The 22,031-nt window shown below is 36.3% G+C and overlaps 1 protein-coding gene across 10 annotated transcripts in view; it reads left to right on the top strand.

Annotated features, from left to right (window-relative positions):
• Positions 1-22,031, top strand: part of KIDINS220 (kinase D interacting substrate 220) — a 101,762-nt gene that overhangs the window by 29,671 nt on the left and 50,060 nt on the right. For all 10 annotated transcript variants that reach the window (XM_033838050.2, XM_033838048.2, XM_033838049.2 and 7 more), the window contains 14 exons: positions 1,366-1,563; positions 3,262-3,360; positions 5,284-5,382; positions 6,672-6,770; positions 9,461-9,638; positions 12,352-12,516; positions 14,220-14,399; positions 15,187-15,352; positions 17,217-17,368; positions 17,531-17,820; positions 18,632-18,772; positions 19,494-19,737; positions 19,903-19,991; positions 21,473-21,617. In XM_033838050.2, the coding sequence (XP_033693941.1) occupies positions 1,366-1,563; positions 3,262-3,360; positions 5,284-5,382; positions 6,672-6,770; positions 9,461-9,638; positions 12,352-12,516; positions 14,220-14,399; positions 15,187-15,352; positions 17,217-17,368; positions 17,531-17,820; positions 18,632-18,772; positions 19,494-19,737; positions 19,903-19,991; positions 21,473-21,617 (2,245 nt within the window). The remainder of the gene's footprint in view (positions 1-1,365; positions 1,564-3,261; positions 3,361-5,283; positions 5,383-6,671; positions 6,771-9,460; positions 9,639-12,351; positions 12,517-14,219; positions 14,400-15,186; positions 15,353-17,216; positions 17,369-17,530; positions 17,821-18,631; positions 18,773-19,493; positions 19,738-19,902; positions 19,992-21,472; positions 21,618-22,031) is intronic.

Consider the following 22,031-nt stretch of genomic DNA (forward strand, 5'->3'; position numbering starts at 1 on the left):
TTAAAATTCTAAAATAATATAATTTTTTGATATTTTAATCTGTGACTTGTTTTCTCTAATAGATTTAAAAATATCAAAAATCTGTGGTCAAAACCTATATAGCTTAAAAATTGGTTCAGTATATCTTACAGTCTAGCAGTTATAAATTCCTTATTGAGTACCCGCTGTCCACCCAGCCCTGTGCCAGATGTGCTGGGGATACTGGAGAAGCCTATCATATCGCTCTTCTCTTGAGCTTGTAAGAATATAGGTAAAGGAGACGACATTTATGCACAAGAAACAATACAGACTTCTGTTAACATAATTATTGTTATTATGTGAGATGGATCATAAAGGATTCTGAGAAGAGTTGCTACCAAATCTCTGGCTGCAATGTAACAGAAGTGAATTCTAAATCATTAAAAGTGACTTCCTGGCATAATACCAACCAGCTCCTCCTATTGTCCATGTTGACAGAAGCTACTAATTGATGACCTTCGAGGGGTACATAGTATTTTAGTGGTGTGTGGAGATAGAGCATGATTCTTACCCAGGCATGGAAGTCATACCTTTCACTTGCCTCCTTTCTGGACAGTTTATCAAGTGGATGAGTGGCTTGTCTCTATGGTTATTGACTGCTGAGGAATCTGAAAAGGCGGTGTTATTTTAATATTGAGAGAATTATGGCTTAGTTCTGGGGGCTGATATAATAACTGAAATATTTCTATAAGGAAATTGCATGGTATCTCAAACTAGATCAAAATCTCAACAATAAGTTTTAATATTTCTTTTATAATGAGTCAGATTCTTCTATTATGTGATTTTGTTATAAATTAAATGTGCAGTTTTTAAAAGAACCACTAAAAATAAGACACTTTTGAAAATGTGGTTTGTAGATCACTGTGGAAAACAGGGAAATATGTTATACTTTTATTGAAATATTCTATAGCTTATTAATTCATTGTTTTACTTCAGTTTTTCATACAGATTTTATTATAGACAATTCTTTGAAGTCTGATTGATTCTTACTTTGGATTATTTAACTTAGAATGTGTTTAATTTTGAATCATCCTGTCAGCTATTTTATATGTCAATACTTTAGTGAGAGGGTTTGTTCATTGTAAATGACTCCAATTTTGGATTATCATTTAAAGAATTGAATGTCGTAACAGTCCTATTGACCGAAGAGAATTAATGTATCTTCAAAAATGGAAAATATGCTTCTGGCCACTTTTGGTCTGTTTCTGGTTATTTATATTGGCATTTTATTATCAGAAATAACTGTTAATAATAGGCCACCTATTTGAAAACATCAGTTTTTTGACTATAGAATAAATTATATGTTTTCTGAAAGTACTAATTTCTTGGGTGTTGTTTGATTTGTAGAATTCAATGACTGCACTTATTGTGGCAGTAAAAGGAGGCTACACACAGTCAGTAAAAGAAATTTTGAAGAGGAATCCAAATGTAAATTTAACCGATAAGGATGGAAATACAGCTTTGATGATTGCATCAAAGGAGGGACATACAGAAATTGTACAGGATCTACTTGATGCTGGAACATATGTGAACATACCTGATAGGGTAGGTTATCTATTTAGAATTTGTCTTTCAGTGGTGACATTGATGGAAGGTTACCTTAACTTCTCACCACCTTTCAAGATTCTTCCTGCATGACATACATTTAAGATGTTTTATTTCTGCCTTTAGAACTAATAAGTTAAAACTTTCCAATCTTTGTGGAAGTGTTCTTCTAAATTTTTCAGAAATAATGCTGTTATTGAAAATGTGATCTTGAAACCATCCTAACTATAGGTGTTGTTCATGGCTGTTGTTATTCATTGTTCCAAGGCTTCAAGTCTCCCACCCTTACACCTAGAATTTTCAAATTGGTATCTCTTGTTCTCACCTCTTCTCGGAAGTCTACACTTGTCTGTCCAGCTCAACTTGAACTGTCCACTTGAATGTCTAATGGGCTTCTTAACTTACAGCAAAACAGGTGTCTTGTTTGTTTCATCCCACACCTGCTTTTCCCTCAGTCTTCTCCCTCTCAGTAAGTGGTACCAGCATCTATATATCCTGTTGTTAAAGCACCAAATCCTACACATTAGTCCTGATTTCTCAAGACTACCCAAGCCAAAGTAGCTACCCAGTCACTTTCTATCAAATCACTATATTTTATTTGCATTACATTTATCTGATTTCTTATTTGTGTTTATTGTATGTTGTCTGTTAGTCTCCTCTAGGCTATAAATTCTCTCAGAGCTGGGACCTTGTCTATCTTATTTCCTAGTGCCTAGAACAGTGCATGACACATCGTAAGCAATGAAATATTTATAACCTTTTATTAATTTACTAGTCTGAACCCACATTAATGCTAATATTCTCAACTAAAATGTGTCTGCCATGGGTTTATTTACACTTTTAATGTAGTAGTTAAGGTACTACATCACGGTGCTAGACTTAATAATCCTCGAGGACCTGCCTCTTGCTGTAGAGCCCCCTGGGGCCCACTTAGGATTGAGATGAGCTGTAGCTTATGGAATCACCCAGCCCAAACTCATACAACTGATTTGTAATTTAGCAGTTAAAAAAAAAGGCCATTTACAGTATTTGAACTAGGGGAAGATATAATTAATAATGATTATTGCTTGGTGGATATAATTTCAGGGCAGAGATGTCCTTATGAGGTAGTGAACTTCATCTAAGCCTTGTACTGGGGAGTGAGTCTTGTGCATTGTTGGCCTGTAATGCCAAATTGATAGAATATAGATGCTGTTCTGGGAACCAACCTTCTCCCTTAACTAAATGTGGTTATAAACCCACAGATGGCTCTAGCTTTATAACTCCCTTCTTTTTAGAATCCATGGCTTTTGTCGTATAGCATTATTCCAAGGGATTTGTATTATGTAATTTCCAAATGTTCCTCTGGTTCATTGACAGCCACTGTGTCATTTTATTTAATTTACGTCTGTAATGGGAGGTTGGTTACCTTCAAATAGAATGGCTTATTGTTCTGGGTGACTTATCTTTCTAAACTTTCGTCGTGGAATTTCAGGTATAAATGTTCTCATTTTGAGGTATAAAGTCTTCTGTCCCTTATTCTGAAGGTTATTAATATCAGGTATTAATATTAGTTAACTTTCTGTTATTTAGAGATAATTTTTTCCAAGAAATTTTCAGAAAAAATCTGTTAAATTAATACATGACTAATTTTAACTTGAAAACAGTGTTTTTTGTTCCATCATCAATTCACCTTGGTTTTTTTTTTTGTCTTTTTAGAGTGGAGATACTGTTTTAATTGGTGCTGTCAGAGGTGGTCATGTGGAAATTGTTCGAGCACTTCTTCAAAAATATGCTGATATAGACATTAGAGGACAGGTGTGTGTGATTACAGGGCTGTTGTTATCTTAGTATAATTGTTTGTGTATGTTGGCTGATCATAATGTCATTCTTCCAGTTTTCCTATGGAGACAAACATATAAATCCTAGTACGTTTAATGGATGCCTGTATTATTAAGTTTCACTGCCATTATTATGAAATTTCTGTATTGATGTCAAGTTAGATTTAGATAGAAGTAAAGCATAAAGAAGTTCATGTTTTTCAAATACACCTCCCTTACTAATGTCTAAATATATTCAGTTCTGACATGAGTAGTTTATGATACCGAGGCAGTTGGTGGCACTTTGAGTGTATGGGACTTATTTTCTTTAGTATGTGTTTCCTCTGTTTTGTCTTCTTCATCCATGTATTGTTCTTCTGTTCCTGTTGTTTCATCTTTCTTCTCCTTTTCCCCCATTTGCTAGCCTTTCCCAGGACCACTTGGTAGTGCCTATGGATTTTGCTTAAGGCAGTCATAGCTCACAGAGCTGTAAAGGTTATTTATTTTAGGGAAAAGCTTCCCTAAAGTTGAGAATATATCCAATATGTCAAGAGCTTTAGATTAAAAAAAACTGTACTGAACAGCCTGTTTTGTGGTTGGAGAGTCTACATTTCTGCTCAGTTTTTTCCCTTGTATTTAGCTTGTATCCAAATCCACTTTTGAATCAAACTGATAAATATTATGCCAAATGCCATGAGGGTCTTAACATGGGTCCCTTGCCTGAAGAAACATGTGTTTTAGTTAGGAAGGTTTTAGTTTGTTTTGTTTATATTTATTCTTATGTTTTTATGTAAACATAAAAAGTGTTGCCACTTTTGGTATAAGATAGTATATGATTGCCTAGTGAAAGGTTCAAATGTAAGAGTCTTGAGGTGGGGAAAGTGGGCAGTAAGGAGAGCTTTTAAGGGAAGGTAGAATTTGAGCTAAGTTTAAAAGGTGGGTTAGATAGGGAGAGAGAAGGAAGGCTCGGTAGTTCAGGCAAGGATAGTGGAATAATGGGATGAGAAAATTTAGTAAGAAGGGAAAGTGAAAGACTGTATTCCTTAGTTGGTGAATAAATCAGCTTGTCAGCAGGATGGCGGGGAGGGTGGGATGGGAGATAGAGAAAAGAAAGGGACGTAGTGCCAGAGAGGCTGGAAACTAGTGTACAGTGTTGAGAAGGGAACTGCATTGGGGAAATCTTGGTGTCGGAAAATTAATGTGGCAGCGGCAGAGAGTCATTCACTGTCTTTCGGGATAAAATCATATTTTCACTAAAAGTTGGTGACTGGATCGTCTATTTAGACTTTTACCGATCTCCTTTGTGTCTGTCAATTTTGTTTTCCTGTGTTTTAGTCAGTGTTTTTGTTCTCTACCTCTGCATTCAAAGTCCACATGGATCTGTTTTTGGTTTTTGAACTAGATAGGATTTTAAAGGATCTGATGAAGATCAGTATATAGGTGCAGTATAGAGATTAAGAAAGCTAAACATGGTAAAAAAACAATTCACCATATGTTTGTGTAGTACACTCTTATGCATTATCTTTTGAAAAGATTGGGCAGATGAAAAGCCAAAAGCCGAAAGTCAGAATATTTATGTGACTTATCACAGGATACAGAGCTCAGGTACTGATGACTTCCAACATAGTGCAGGGTCCTGAAACCTGTTTGCTTTCCAAAAGCATAGTTTCCCTTATCAACTATGTGGGGTTGCTGCTTTCTCAGTCAAGAAGTATTAAGTTTTCTTAGGCTTCTTTCATAAAGAATTTCTCACAAGTAAATGCAAGATAGAATAAAGATTAATGTTATTTTCTACCATGCTGCTTCTTGGTAAGATATATTAATGCTTTAATAGGAATGTTAATAATGTTTTATATTTACAAATAGAAGTTTTTAATATTATATCTTATATGAAGTGGTTGTTGATTTTTTTATTATGCAGGACAATAAAACTGCTTTGTATTGGGCTGTTGAGAAAGGAAATGCAACGATGGTGAGAGATATCTTACAGTGCAATCCTGACACTGAAATATGCACAAAGGTATAAACGACATTTCTGTTCTCTTAGCAATACCTAGTGCTGAATGTTAGTACTGCTTATTTTTTTCAATTTTTTACAGTTGTTTGATATTAGAATTATACTGATTTAACTGGAAATGTTCTGTATTAAATTGAGGAGTAAGTTTATATCCTTTCAGGAGTTGTGTATTCACAGCAAAATGCAATGTGTAATTTATTTTAATTGTTATTTAATTTATTTTAATCAGAAAGTACAGTATCAGCTCTTCATAAATTGTGGACAGATCATTTCCCCAGAATTATTTTATGCTCCTGTTGTTTGGAATGCAGAACACATTTCCTTTTAAAATATCATTGTGTGTGGTTATTGGTTCCCCAAACCAACCACTTTTAGTCTATTTTACTCAAATCATGTGGAAAGTATAAAACTGTATAAGACTTTAGTGATTATATTTGGCTTTACATGTGATAGTTGTCCATGAGGAAAATATATTTGGAGTTCTGGATTGAAATGGCAGGAATGAATAAAGCAAACTTACGGAATCACCCGTAAGACAATCCTATTTCATCCGTTAGAGATTTGGAGCAGCATCTTCTGAACCAGTGATGGTAACCTCAGTGCCCTGGGGCAGAGCTTCTCCTGGGATACCTTCTGCTTTGCAGGTGGTGGCTCCTTGGAATCTTGTTTCTTTTTCTTTTAGACCTTTGTGTCAGCTACTGTGACCACACGTGGCTTCTGACCAGATTTTGCTTTTTCCTAATTCAGTGCTGAACTGTGGTCTCTTCTTATTTCTATTAATTTGATTTTGAAAGCAATTGTAAACTCTTTTAAGGTTTCCCAAAGGCATACTGCTCGTATCAGGTTGTTTCCCTGTTGTACACAGGTCCTTCCTTAGAAGCACAGAGGCGCTGGTGACAACATCTGACAGATCTAGACGCTGGCTTGTCTGGACATTGACAGGCTAGGTAGTGGGCTACTTGGGTGAGGTGGTCAGAACGGGAAGCAGCCTCTGGAGGAGGTGGCGCAGGTGTCAGCGGTGGGCCTGGGGAAAGACAGTGGTGAGGGGCAGAAGCGGCTGATAAGTAGTGGGGCACATCTCTTGCTCTGTTGAGTGATATAAAAGTATTTTGATACAAGTGATTGGTTATGAAAGGAAAAGCACTTGTTAGTTTTTCCAACTATGTTTCCTTGAGAACATTTTCAATATAGACTGGTCAGATATTTGAATTCTTGACACGTGTGTTTATGTGACTTTAAAGATTTAGGAGTAAAGGTATTAATCTGGCAAACTTTCTTATCTGTGCCCACAGGATGGTGAAACACCTCTTATAAAGGCTACCAAGATGAGAAATATAGAAGTAGTAGAGCTGCTGCTGGATAAAGGAGCTAAAGTATCTGCCGTAGATAAGGTAAAAACATCTGTGTAGAGAGCAGTTTTTTTTGAGGGCTATAGGTAGACTGACTGTATATCCGGTGGGTTTAATGGGGGTCTGAGAGATTACTTGCTGGGGCTATTTGTGTGGGATTTGGATGCTGTGAGATCTTCTTGGCTGTTCTGAGAGCATGCTGAGGAGTGGGCGGGCTCAGTATGCAGCAAAGCAGCTGCTTCAGAGGTTCCCTCTATGGCTCAGATCAGTTATGGCAAGGCGCATTGACCACCATGCAAGGAGGATGTCATCAGGTGTGGAGCTTGTTCAGAGAAACAGGAAGAAAGAATCCAAAAGGGGCTGGAGAAGATAGACTCTCAAAGGAGACTGGCATTCACGTTCACCAGCAGGAGAGATGTTCTACCATGTGTCCTTGCCTTAATCCTTTTAGAGGAATGTTCATATTTTCCATAATAAATTTAACTCTCAATTGCTTAATATTTCATATAGAATTGATTCCTGGTTTTAGTTGGTCTACATTTTAAGCAGGTTTCTTTCTCTACTTCAAATTGATTTCCTCACAGAAAAGAAGTTATTTCTGTATGAACTAAGAAATATAAATTTTTCCCTCTGAATATATAATATGATTTGGGCTCTCCTAATCCATAATAGATTGAAGCTTATCTTTTTATTATTCGTGAGGCAATTAAACAAAAAACACAGAATTTATATCTATTTGCCTTTTATTTTATCAAGAAACATTATTAAAAAAAACACAGAAAAGCCTCCTACCTATTATTACCATATTAATGTATTTATATATGGTATATATATTAATGTATATTAATATCATATTAATATAAAAGAAAGAAAATATAAAGAAAAATTTTAATCCTAAAAGTGAGGGCATAAAGTCAAAGAGAAGTTGTTGAAATTGAATATACTTAACTTTCTAGAAAACTTCTGTATTGCCTGTTTTTCTCATTCTGCTGTTGACTACTTTCTGGCACTGGTCCCCTAATTTGCAAAAGGGAACCCCACTGGACTACGTGCCCTTTAAGGTGCCCTGTCTCGGACCCTGTTGTGTGTGCTTTGTCTTAAGTCAGCACATACTTGCTGAGAAGCACACGTGATATCTGGAATGTTCTTGGAGTGAATGTGCATTCGTTCACACATACTTACAAAGGATGAATAAGGTGCTGTCCTGCTCGAATTTGGAATACAAACTTGTAAAAGTCTTGAACCTGGCTCTTCATAAAGGATTACATAAAAAAAATTTAAGAATAAAGATTAATGTTATTTTTACCTGGCCCATCACCAATCTCTGTTTATCTTCAGCATAAACAGGCAGGGTGTGTTGATGTCTTCTCTGCATTTTCAGAAATTTTGTGTCTGGCTGAAATGCCACTGATGATATTCTTCCTTCTCACATGTTTGGGGATAAGAAATGGAGTTCAGGTGGAGAAATAAGATGGTGAAATTCAGTTTAGATGTGGTTAGTTTGAAGGCTAAGACGTTCAGGAGGCCGTGACCGATAGGGCTTGAATTTGGGCCAGAAATCAAGGCTGGTGATAGGAATTTCACAGTTAGTTACCAAGAGATGAGAGCTGCATGGAAGTGACTAAGATCATCCGTTTGGAAGAAAGATGGAAGCTGAGGTCAAACTTTCCTTACAGCGTGTGTCACATTCTAGTTTGTTTTACGAATGTGCATGTTTATCCAGTCTCCTCCTGTTACATTGTAACTTAGTTAAGGCCATGGACTGTTTTGTCTATCATCTCCATATCCCCCAAATTATCCAGCTCAGTGCCTTACTATATAGTGAGCTCGATACGTAGCTTTTCTGCCATATTTAGGATGTAGGAAGGGAATCTAGAAAAGGAAGAAGTAGACCTGAGGCAGAAGAGGAGATTCAAAATCACGATAAGGTTGTGCTGTAGAAGCCACAGGAAGTGAGTGGGTGAGAACTGAGAATTTCATTTGTTAACTTGTGGGTCATTGTCTTTAAGAGAGATGTTTGTGAAGTAAAAAGTGGAGAACACCTTGCGGACTGAATTTGTTTTTTTTTTTACGTATTAGTTTTCTTTCCTTAGTGTTGGATGCGAATACTAATATGATGGAGATTCTAATAAGGGAAGAAGGCAGGTTGATGTTAGGGAGCCGTGAAAGCTGAGGAGAACGGAAGAAGTTGTAGTAGCCAGAGAAGGATGGATTCAACATAGAGGACTCTGAGGAAGAGAATGTAGGGAACTAACATAATGGTGACAAAGGGCGTGAGGAAGGACGAGGTCGCTTGTGCTAGTGGAATATCAGCATGGATTGGGAAGCTGTCTAGACAAATGGAGACCACGTTGTGAAATAGAATATAAATCAGTTGAGAAAGGTGGTTGACATCTGTGGACAGTAAGTATCTGGATGATAGATGGTTACTAACCTGTGATGGAGGTGGATCCAGGACCTGGGAGGAGCCGCAAGGAAAAAGCCTGTTGCTTGTCCTCTTTCGTTCTAGAAGGCTGTGGGAGAAATAATACCTGAGAAAAGCTAGGGAAGGAACTAGAGAAAGAAATTGTGGGGAGGTTACAGAGATAAAAATTCATATTATTTATACATCTATATGAAAAATATGAAAAGTTCGGATTTTCTGTTATTTTATAGAAGCATGAAAATTGTTACTCTGTATGTACTATATGTAAGAAATGTGAAACTTCAAGTTTCCTGCCACTATTTTACAGAAAGGAGACACTCCTTTGCATATTGCTATTCGTGGGAGGAGTCGGAAACTGGCAGAACTTCTTTTAAGAAATCCCAAAGATGGACGGTTACTTTACAGGCCCAACAAAGCAGGCGAGACTCCCTACAACATTGACTGTAGCCATCAGAAAAGTATTTTAACTCAAATATTTGGAGCCAGTAAGTATTGGGTTTTGTACCTAACTGGGCTTTTAAGAAATGAATGTCTATGAAAAAATTAAGAGACTTCCAGCAGTTTTGCATTTCTCACTTAACTGAAGATTATAAAAGTTAAGAAAGTTATTACTTTACTGTAGAAAAATAACTTTTCCCTGTCTAAAGCTGTTTTGCATTATATTGTAGCATTCACATTAAGTACGTTCAGAGTCAACAATCAGCTTTTAAGACTTCTAGAAATCTAGCCTACTTTTCTAAAACTCTCTTCCCCCTGTTATTCTCTCAGGTATTCTTTGTGCTTTTATCAAAATGCACTCTGTTTTCAGAGTGTGGCTCTCTACCTTTGCTTGTGCTGTGTCCTCTCCATCCCCATGAACGTTCTTGTTAAAATCATCTCTCTCCAAGGCTGGAGTCAGTTGTCTTGTTCTCAGTGACGTTTTAACTGATCTGCCTAACCAGATACAATTTTTGCCTCATTTGAATACTTAAGCATTTGTGTTTATATTTCCTTTTTTAATACTTATTACATATGGCCTTTTATTTTGTTTCTTTTAAAATTTTCTCCCTTATTTCTTTTAGAATTTTCTCCCTTCCAGATTCCAAGTTATTCAGGGCAGGGATTCTTTCTTCTTGTATCCTCCATAACATCTAGCACATAATGCCTTGAATGTTGTACTAAAATAGTTTTTGCTTGTAAAGGATGCACATGAGAATGTAATCATTCACATGTGGTCTTTTGAAATACGGAACAGTTTTCTACTAGAGTTAAAAAACAGACATGTTAGTCCCAGAAACCAACAGGAGATAGTAGAATCCTGCCACCTTCCAGTTTAGCTGTTTACTTACATAAGCAAGTATGATTCTGTTCAACATTATGAGTTATATTTTAAAATATTTTTTTCTGTTGATAATAATGCACACATTAAATTTTAAGAATTAAAACACGAATACAGTAGAAAGTTCAAATTTCCTATTGTCCTTTATCTCCTAATTTGTAATTGTTTGAATGACTTGCCAAGATTTTCTTTACATTTCTAAAAATGTTTTATACTATGTATATAGCCTTAAAAAACTTGAGATACCATAATATAAAAGTTTTAAATAATGAACTATACCATATTTTAATTGTTGCACAATCTTTCATTCTAAGTTCTAATAGTACATTCAGTTCTTTATTGATGAATATTTGGTTTGTTTTGCTGTTAAAAGCTAGTGCTGAAGTGAACATCTTTTTTGTACGTATATCTGTTAACTCTTATTTTTAGGATTATTTTCTTGGAATAAACTCCCAGAAGTAGAATTGGCAAGTCAGTGGATGTTCAATTTTGATAGACTTTCCAAAATGGTTGTAACAATTTCTCCTTCCTTAGACCATGTATGATAGTGCAGTTTCCTGCAACCTTGCTAAAACTGGATATTTCCAGCTTCCTTAAGCTTTCTAATCAGATCAATAAGAAAAAATTTCATTGTAATTGGCATTGTAAAATTATTAGTGAGATTGAGATCTTTTAATATGTTCATAGGCTATTTGCATTTTTGCTATTTTCCTCTTTGTATCCTTTGCTGTCTTTTTTCTTGAGTTTTTAAAATTATTTAAAAATTGATTTTTGTGTCTTTAAGGATATTGATCCTGGATCCAGCCTATATATTGTATCTCTCTCCCGTGCTTATTCTTTGTTTATGGTGTTGGGGTTTTTTAATTCCCCATCCAATAGTTATATAAATTTGTAGTTTACTTGTTGGTCTTTTCCTGCAGTTCTGGCTTTAGTATTATATTGAGAAAGAAAGGCCTTTTCCACACAAAGATTTTTATAGTTTTTTCTCTTATATTTTCTTCTAGTGCTTTTATAGTTTTACTCTTTACATTTAATTTTTTAATGTTTCAGAAACTTATTTTTGTTAAAGTATGAGATGCAGAGTTTTAATTTTATTTAAAAAAATGGATGGCTTACTTCTCCCAATACCACTTACTAATTCATCCTTTCCCCACTGATTTGAAATGCCACATGTTAATATCCTGTGTGAGTTCTGTGATGTTGTAATTATTGTAGCTTTAGAATGTATTTTGATTCTTCTTCAAAGACAGCTACTTTTTGGTAGTCTTTAAATTATTTTTCATGGCTATTTTTACATGTTCTTCTTGCTTTTCAGCTTTTCAAAATACCCTCATGGAATATTATTATTGGAATTGCCTTAAAGTGGTAGATTAATGTGGGGGAGAATTGCTCTTTTTAAGTTATTGAACCTTTCTGTCTGGAACCATAGAATGTCTCGTTTTCTCTGGTTATCTATTACGATTTTCACTAACATAGCATTCTTTATATAGGTATTATACATATTAAAATGATTCTGAAGGACTAGTTATTGTTTTAATCATTTTATCGATTGTAAAATCTACTTTACTCCACATTTTAGCATCCCTGAAGTTGGAATATGTCTTATAATTGATGGGTAAGAAAGCATCGTGTCATAAATTGGCAGCACTTTTTCTTTCTTAGTCGTACATAATAATGATGCATCTTATAATTAGTAGGTATCTTAAGTTTTATGAAATATGGTATTAACTTAAGCACCTCTGAACCTATTTTTACACAGGTCTAACCATTTAAAATAAGTGTTTTTCCTTAATTAAGTAAACAATTAATAAATGAAAATTGATGCTACTTTTTAATAGTAATGTCTTTAATGCAAGGATATGATGTGTTTATAATTACAGGACACTTGTCTCCTACGGAAACAGATGGTGACATGCTTGGTTATGATTTGTATAGCAGTGCCCTGGCAGATATTCTCAGTGAACCTACCATGCAGCCGCCCATTTGTGTGGGGCTGTATGCACAGTGGGGAAGTGGGAAATCCTTCTTGCTCAAGAAACTAGAAGGTATGTTTGTAAAAAGTCTGCATATATAACAAAGTTTTCTCTTGTGTATTTTTGTTTTTTTAAGTAAAGAAGAATGGAGTTTTTTTTTTTAAACATCTTTATTGGAGTATAATTGCTTTACAATGGTGTGTTAGTTTCTGCTTTATAACAAAGTGAATCAGTTATACATATGTTATACATATACATATCAGTTATAAATATACCTATCTCTTCCCTCTTGCGTCTCCCTCCCTCCCACCGTCCCTATCCCACCCGTCTAGGTGGTCACAAAGCACCGAGCTGATCTCCCTGTGCTATGCGGCTGCTTCCTGCTAGCTATCTGTTTTACGTTTGGTAGTGTATATACGTCCATGCCACTCTCTCACTTTGTCACAGCTTACCCTTACCCCTCCCCATATCCTCAAGTCCATTCTCTAGTAGGTCTGTGTCTTGCCCCTAGGTTCTTCATGACCTTTTTTTTTTTTCTTTCTTAGATTCCATATATATGTGTTAGCATATGGTATTTGTTTTTCTCTTTCTGACTTAACTTCACTCTGTATGACAGAGTCTAGGTCCATCCACCTCACTAAAAATAACTCAATTTCATTTCTATGGCTGAGTAATATTCCATTGTATATATGTGCTACATCTTCTTTATCCATTCATCTGTTGATGGACACTTAGGTTGCTTCCATGTCCTGGCTATTGTAAATAGAGCTGCAATGAACATTTTGGTACATGACTCTTTTTGAATTATGGTTTTCTCAGGGTATATGCCCAGTAGTGGGATTGCTGGGTCGTATGGTAGAATAGAGTTTTATGTATGGGTATGTGGTTGATCCCTACACCGTTATTTGAGTTCTCTTTCTAAAACAGAGATCCAGCTGTGTTATAGCATACTTAAAACCCCTTCGTAGCACATTCCCTGTGAGTGCTGTTTATAACTGTCCTACCCAGGTCCTTCACAGACTGTCAGTTTGCGTGAGCACCCCTGCCGGGACTGCCCCCCCGTGTGTGCTCAGGGCTGTAGGCGTAGGGGCTCTCTGCGCCCACGCGAGCCCACTAGACCCTTCCTGAGTGGCCTCCTCTACTAGGAGCTTCCTGGACAGGTCCCCCACCTCCCCGCTAAGCCCCACTCCTTTAGTTTGGCAAAATCTCACTCGTTCTTCAAGGACAGGTGTCAGTATTGCCTATAAAATTCTTGCTAAGTTTAGTAGTAAGAATGCCTTGTTCAGGGCTCATCTGGACTGAGCACACACCTTTAAGAGCAGTGATCCTCAAATGTAATTGGAGGGAGAAGGGGTGAGGAGGAGCGGGGAGGAATGGTGGTGCTATAGCTAGGTATAATAGTTTGAAGACACATAACAGAAAAATAGTTTTTAGTTTTATATCTGGAAACAGTACCTTGTTGATTGTGTGATACAAACCACAAGAATAAATATCAAAATCTTAACAGATGGGAATATATGAAAGAGGATTTTGTGCATTTTCAGTAGGAAGCAAGAGAGTGGGTAGGACAAGGGTCAAGGGTACAGGTACCCCTAGGGAATGAGATTCTTGTCAGAAGAGAACGTTGGTTAAAATGGTTAAGTACCAGCATTCTATCTAGGGACTTGGTAAGTGCTCAGTAAATGTTTATATTGAAAATGTGAAATTTTCAAAATGTTTGAAGTTGTATTTCTTAAATAAAACAAATAATGTTTTCATATTAAATTCTCTTTCAGATGAAATGAAAACCTTTGCAGGACAACAGATTGAACCTCTTTTTCAGTTTTCATGGCTTATAGTATTTCTGACCCTGCTCCTTTGTGGAGGCCTTGGTTTATTGTTTGCTTTTACGATTGACCCAAATCTTGGAATAGCCGTGTCATTGAGCTTCTTGGCTCTCTTATATATATTTTTTAGTAAGTCTTTGCCTTTTGTCTTTTTCAAAAATGTAGAGAATGTCAAAACTCATTGTTTTACTTAAAATTGTATCTATATCTTTCTCCTAAAGTCTGTAAGAGATTTTCATAATTAGGTGAGAAAATTGATTTTTTGCTATTTTGTAAGTTGGCCTAGAGGAACATTGTTCCCAGCCTGGCTGGTACAGCTTTAAAAACTAGTGCACTACTTGTTAATATTGAAGCAGAACTTTTATTTATTATACTTTCCCTTTTATATGTTAATTAATGATTTATATTTAAGTCCTTTTTTAAAAATAAGTTTTTATAGCTGTCATGACGTGCTCTTGATCATTTTGACCATGCCTGTAATTTTTATTTTATCTAAAAGCAAAGTAATAAATATTTATAATCCCTGTTCTCGCGAGTGTCTTCAGTTGCAAGAAAGGAAATAGATTTACCTTTGGAGGAACTACTGGTAACTTCAGCATTTGCAAGTAGTGATAAAACCAGTCTTTATGTTTGAATCTGAGCTAAGGGTTATGTTTCTGTTTAAGGCATTATCTTTCTGATTGTGTTTCTTATGTCATATTCTAGTCAGCTTACTTTCCATTTTTCACATACCTGATGTATGTTGGGGGAGGTTAATTAATTGAGTAATTCTTTGAGGAGTAGTTAGGAAATGGAATGGGACCATGAAAATTATGTAAGTCTGCCTGTTACTACTTGATACTTGACTGTTTGGAGAAAAGAGGCTGCTTGACTAATGATTGTTCTGGATAATTTTGTTTTAAACCGTGAATTTCAGTTGTCGTTTACTTTGGTGGACGAAGGGAAGGAGAGAATTGGAATTGGGCCTGGGTCCTCAGTACTAGATTGGCAAGACATATTGGGTATTTGGAGCTCCTCCTCAAATTGATGTTTGTGAATCCGCCTGAATTGCCAGAGCAAACCACTAAAGCTTTACCTGTGAGGTGAGTTGGTCCCTTTGACAGAAGTAACTTTTAATAAGATGAAGCAAGTAAAAGTTTATAATGCATCATTTCTCAATGTATATTCCAAAAAAACATTGGTCCCTTAAACTTTTTAATGTGAGAAGTAAAGCAAACAAATACTCCCTGGTCAAATCTGTGTGGGAAACACTTCATATTATAGCTCCCTCTTGTACATTAAAGGATCAGAGACACCTTTTCATAAAGAAATCAAGTTAACTTTGATTTACCAAATTTTATTTGAGCATAAACCCATGTTCCCCCCTTATGACACCTGTTGTCATACTTTGGACAAATTTGAAAAGAGTGCTGGTCTATTTGAAAAGAGTGAAAGGAGTCTTGGCATCTGTTTACATCAGGGTGTAACTTTGGCAATTCAGCTTGCGCTCTGAGCTGCTCTTTCCTCACCTGTGGAAATATATTTACCCACTCCTCTAAAATTATTTTTAATATCAAATAGGAAATGTATGAGAAAACAGTTCAGAAAAGATGAGAAACATGTAAGTCAAAGAGTAAAGGAAGGCTAGAGGGCTCCAGAGGCAAGTAAAATGAAAAAAAAAAAGTTTAGAGAACTGAAAGCAAAAGGAATTCAATAGAAATTAGTAAAATAATTAAATATGCACTAAAAGATTAAGAATTTAAATATTATTATAAGATAAAATATGTTTAAGTTAAGCTGAAAGTAAATAGGCCAAACCAGATAAGACATCAAAACTATAAGAGAGGAAGATGAAAGCTTACAAATAATTGACATATAGGAGTATTAAGAAAAGGATTTAAAATGAGAAGTTAAAATGAAAAGCGTAAAAAGAAAATATGCGGAGTGTAATAAAAGAATTGGAGAAGATATTTTTATATAAAATAGAAGCACTTTAAATTAATGAGATGGTATTTTTTTTTAAAAATTAGAACAATTAAAATAGCATGCAGATACATATTACAGTGTGATCCTAGATTGTATTTTGAAAGCAATGCCTATCTACAGGATTGAGATGAGAGTTTAGTTTAGGGGTAGAAGGGAAGAAAGGAACTAATGCAGAAATAATATCCATTCAGAGACTCAAAATACGAATAATTCAGTTACTTTGCAGAACAACTGTGAAATGAATATTTTATAGCTTCTTTCTAAATCCCTGGTAGATGTTTAAGCTATAAATAAAACATTCTAAAGCTTGAGTTTTTAAATGGCATTCAATTCTTAATTATTATAATATTTTCTCAAGGTTTTAATCTCTTCAGTTGATGCTTAGAAAACTTTCTTTGTGCAGCTTTTTTTGGCTGATACGGGGTGTCACCTTTTTTTTTTTTTGCGGTACGCGGGCCTCTCACTGTTGTGGCCTCTCCCGTTGCGGAGCACAGGCTCTGGACGCGCAGGCTCAGCGGCCATGGCTCACAGGCCCAGCCGCTCCGCGGCATGTGGGATCTTCCCGGACCACGGCACGAACCCGTGTCCCCTGCATTGGCAGGTGGACTCTCAACCACTGCGCCACCAGGGAAGCCCTGGGGTGTCACCTTTTAATCATTTTAATCGTTGTATCATGAGATCTGTTGAGATGTCTGATTCCTTGGCTAAGCTGTCATAATCTTTTTCCCTTTCTGCCTTTAGTCAGAATTACTTCATATAAGTCTACTACATTTAACTTTTGTTATTGCCTTTTCCTGAGAAAAGTATATAAGATGTTAGAAATGGAAGATACCTAATTACAAGTTGTTTTCCCTCCTTAGAATTTTAAAAGCAACCTTTTGAAAGAGACATGAAGAAATACAGGCTAAATGATAGAGATAACATATGTTGAAATCGTTTCTTTAGATAGCTGAGTAACATTTTCTTTCCCCTTTCCCCAAGGTTTTTGTTTACAGATTACAATAGGTTGTCCAGTGTAGGTGGAGAAACATCAATGGCTGAAATGATTGCCACCCTCTCGGATGCTTGTGAAAGAGAGTTTGGCTTTTTGGCAACCAGGCTTTTCCGAGTATTCAAGACTGAAGATACGCAGGGTAGGACCTCCTTCTCTTCTTTGTGTGTATGTAGGGCTTGAGGATGGGATGGATGCAGTGCATGAAAACGTGAGTTGAACATCAGATTTGTTATATGCTGTCACCGTAATGATTGAGATTTTCTGGATGCTTGACATGTTAAAACCATTTGTTGTATTACAGGTAAAAATAAATGGAAAAAAACGTGTTGTCTCCCATCTTTTGTCATCTTCCTTTTTATCTTTGGCTGCATTATTGCTGGAATTACTCTTCTGGCTATATTCAGAGTTGACCCAAAGCATCTGACAGTGAATGCTGTCCTCATATCAGTTGCGTCGATAGTGGGATTGGCCTTTGTGCTGAATTGTCGTACATGGTGGCAGGTGCTGGACTCTCTCCTGAATTCTCAAAGGAAACGCCTCCATAATGCTGCCTCCAAACTGCACAAATTGAAAAGTGAAGGATTCATGAAAGTAAGCACTCCCTGCTTCTTAGAAAATAATCCTGGGAGGTTCCTGGTGGTCCAGTGGTTAGGACTCCATGCTGTCACTGCCGAGGGCCGGAGTTCAATCCCTGTTCGGGGGGAACTAAGATCCCACAAGCCGTGCAGAAAATAATCCTAATGTGAATATGCTCCCCATGACCATGGGGCTTTAGGGAGTGTTAAAGCGTTGCATTTGTTTTTAGCTTTACTCTAGATTTTTCCTATGAAAATACATATGTGAAGTGGGAAAAGTTACAAAAATAACGTATTTTTATAAAACAGACTTTTATAAGATACTCAAAAGGTTGCAGATTATTCCACAGCTGGTAATTACTACCTAATAATATAGGTTGCCCTAGAGCCTGGTAGAGTAAGCAGATTGAACCACCAAAACATATAAGATAGGAACATACTTTTAGAACAGAAAAGGGCTTTATACAGTTACCTGCAGCCCCTTACTTTGATCAAGGTCACATGCCATTGGGGGTCAAATGTAGTGTGGTATTTAGATTATTTGGATTTGCATTCAAATATGTCTTCTGACATTCAGAGCATGTGATCTCAGCAAGTAAGTCACTCAGCCAAGTCTGTCCTTTTAAAATGGATATGACAGTGTCTACCTTATTGTAATAAATGCTCTAATTTAGGTGAAGCACTTGCTACAGTTTTAAGCGGAACCACAACTGGCAGTGAGGACATTGGATTTCTTTTCTTCCTTTAGCTGACTTTCTGTCAGGCTTTTTAAGAAATGTGCTTAACCTTCTCAGATTTCAGTGCTTTGTATCCTTTCTTTTGCACAGGTTCTTAAGTGTGAAGTGGAATTGATGGCCAGGATGGCAAAAACCATTGACAGCTTCACTCAGAATCAGACAAGGCTGGTGGTTATCATCGACGGGCTGGATGCCTGTGAGCAGGACAGAGTACTCCAGATGCTGGACACCGTATGTCTGAACCACTTGAAACTTGTCATTGTCACATATGTGGCAGCTGAGAGGAGTCGCTTCATGAGTATCTCACGTGGAGTTTGAATAATACTTCTTTTGTAAAAACAACCATGTTTTATGCAGAAACATAGTAAGAGTAAAAGTTTCATCACAAGCAGATTGAAACAATTCTAGCTTAACGGCAGTGTGAGGAAAAAAGTGAATAGAGGGTCTCTAAAGTCCATAGTGTGACTCCAGCTTTTCTTTGCAGATAGTTATGGTTGGAATGGAGTTAAGGGTAGGGAAACCACAGAATTTGTAGAGTTCTATTAAAGTAGGGCACGTCAGTGGCTCTCTGTAAGGTACGTTATAAACAGCAGTGTGTAACTGTGGTCGGAGACCAATGTGGTTAGTACGTCATATGTATTCATGAATATTTCTCATGTGTGTTGATCTTACCTCTTATGTAGACCATAAGTGTCTCGAAATACGACAGGATTGATTGTTTTCTTTGGAGATTTTATCACTCTCAAATGTTGAAAAATTGTCAGATGGTGACAAACCAGATTGAGACTTTGGTAAAATTTGTTTTCATGTAGAATAATACTTGAATGAAAAGGAAATGGTATTTTAAAAATATAGTCACCAAAGGACAACACAGATTTTGAAGAGGTGTTTTATTACTTTGGATAATTTAAAGTTTTTATCTTACCATAACTATACATTTCTTCTACCGCAGGTCCGAGTTCTGTTTTCAAAAGGCCCATTCATTGCTATTTTTGCAAGTGATCCACATATTATTATAAAGGCAATTAACCAGAACCTCAACAGCGTGCTTCGTGACTCAAACATCAATGGACATGACTATATGCGCAACATAGTTCATCTGCCTGTTTTCCTCAATAGTCGTGGACTAAGCAGTGCAAGAAAATTTCTTGTAACTTCAACAGCTAATGGAGATATTCCATGCTCAGATAATACAGGTAGAGATCGAGTTCCTCAGGTACTTTGGGTTTGAAGTAGTTCTGTAGTTTTTTATGGTGCATCTCCTTTTACCTTGAAAAATACTGTTCATATTTCACTACTCTTTAAATATCACATACAACAGAGTTTTAATACAATGGTGCTTTCTTGATAAATTCTTTAAGGGTTGCAGGAAGATGCTGACAGGAGAGTTTCACAAAACAGCCTTGGAGAGATGACAAAACTTGGTAGTAAGACGGCCCTTAATAGACGGGTAAGTTACCTTATGTTTTGAGCCATTTGTTTATATTGCTATTATTTAAATAAAACCAAGGTGATGCCACGTAATATTTTATAAATACTGCGTTGAGCTCATCAGTAAATTTTATCATTGGATTTCCTTTCAGCTTCAGGTGGTTTTTCAAGGAATGTCTGAACCTAGAGCCATAATAACTGTAAATTATATAGGAGTGCCTGTCCTCTCCCAGCCTGCTCTCAGCCCAGGTGCCACTCCAGATTCCAGACCGATTGAATCAGAACCTCTGAGGGTGAGATTTTAAAGCTCCCCAGATGATTTCATCGAGGGTTAGAGAACCACTGGGTTCATTCCAGGTCAAGTTGTGTTTATTCCAGGGACCCATGTCACCATAGCTGTAAGGGAGAGAGAGGCGTGTAGTGTGAGAACAATTCCTTGCTTTGTTTTCCTGTTGGCCTTCCTCCTTCCCCGATGTTTGTGAGATGTGTACTCTTTTTTTCTCCCCACATAGTGATTTTTGTGCCCTTCCCAGTCCCTTGGTTTTCTCCTGGAACACTGTAGTTTCCCTGTCCTACCCTATCTTTAGGAGCCTTCTTTTGTAAAGAATAAGGGAGTATTACAAGGCAGGAAGATGTCCACTTGCAGGTAAGTTATGGTGATAGTGCTGCTTAAGGATGGCTAGGCTGGGCTAGCATTAGCGCCATTTATTTTCCCCCCTAGTTTGCTAACATTAAATTGGGACATTTTACATTTTAAAAAATGTGTCTTCAGTGATATTTTGACTTTATGCCTCTACCATGTACAAGTATGGATGTGAAGATAATATTATGAATGACAGTTGACAGCTCTAAATTAAGAGCAGGGTGTGATTTACAGTTTTGAATTTCTGTCCTGTGAGTCTGGACTCCTGGGTTCCCTATAATTGTATCCACATTCCCCTGTCTCATGACCTTAGATGAGAACGCACCTTTGTTGTGCCTGTTCCTCCTCTGATTAGATGGGATTCCCTACCCCATCCCACCCAGGAGAGAGCCTTTAATTCTTATGCAGATGTGAGGATAGTTAGAGCAGCTGTGTCATACGTTTAAAAATAACCTAAAAATCAAAATGCTGAATCCTTAAATCTAGATGAGGGGTTATTTGCTTTATTATTTCAGGGTTCCTATAAATACTGAGCTCCCATAAGAGTTTGAGTTGAATTTTCTTTACACAATTCTGCTTATTTATGATCTTCAAGGCATCGAGCTTTCTCTGTGCAACTATAAGTCAAAATACATCTGAAGCTAAACCATAGCATTTGATGCAGTTGCTGCTAATATTACTTTATAACTGTTCTGTAAATATTCTGCCTCAGGAAGTAATAATAATACCTGTTATTACTATATAGTCTTTCTCTTTGACTAAAATTTTGGATTGTTTTTGTTGTTGACATAAACATATATTAACTTCTCAAAAAGCCTTAAGTTCTCAGGCTCGAAGTATGGGTTCACTTGTTTCAGGATACTTACCGAAGAAGACAGATGCAGCGCACGATTACTCGGCAGATGTCCTTTGATCTCACAAAACTGCTGGTTACAGAGGACTGGTTCAGTGACATAAGTCCTCAGACCATGAGAAGATTACTTAATATTGTTTCTGTGACAGGTGAATTTTGTTTTCTTACTGTTGTATGGTAGATAATAAGGCTTAACATTAATAAAGCAATCCAATTTCAGAAACAAAAGGATGTACTGGGTTTATATGATTACACTGCTGAGTACCAGTTTTATTCGCATTAAGTGTGTCTAATAAAACCAATATTAGCTTTGACAATGAAAATCAACTACCAGTTGTCTACTGTTATTTTAAAACTCGATGACTTAAAAATTTTAAAATTTCTTCTCAGCTTTAATTTTTCTCTTCGTATAAACATAATTTTATGCTAATTTGTATAACTGAGTATAATTAATTTATAATTTAAAATGTTGAAATTCAGATTTTACATGCTGCTCTTTCTGTTTTCAAAGATATATATTTTTTCTTTTTTTATTGTGTTAAATGAAATACACAAATATTTAT

The sequence above is a fragment of the Tursiops truncatus genome, chromosome 14, assembly GCF_011762595.2.
Source record: "Tursiops truncatus isolate mTurTru1 chromosome 14, mTurTru1.mat.Y, whole genome shotgun sequence".
NCBI lineage: Eukaryota > Metazoa > Chordata > Mammalia > Artiodactyla > Delphinidae > Tursiops > Tursiops truncatus.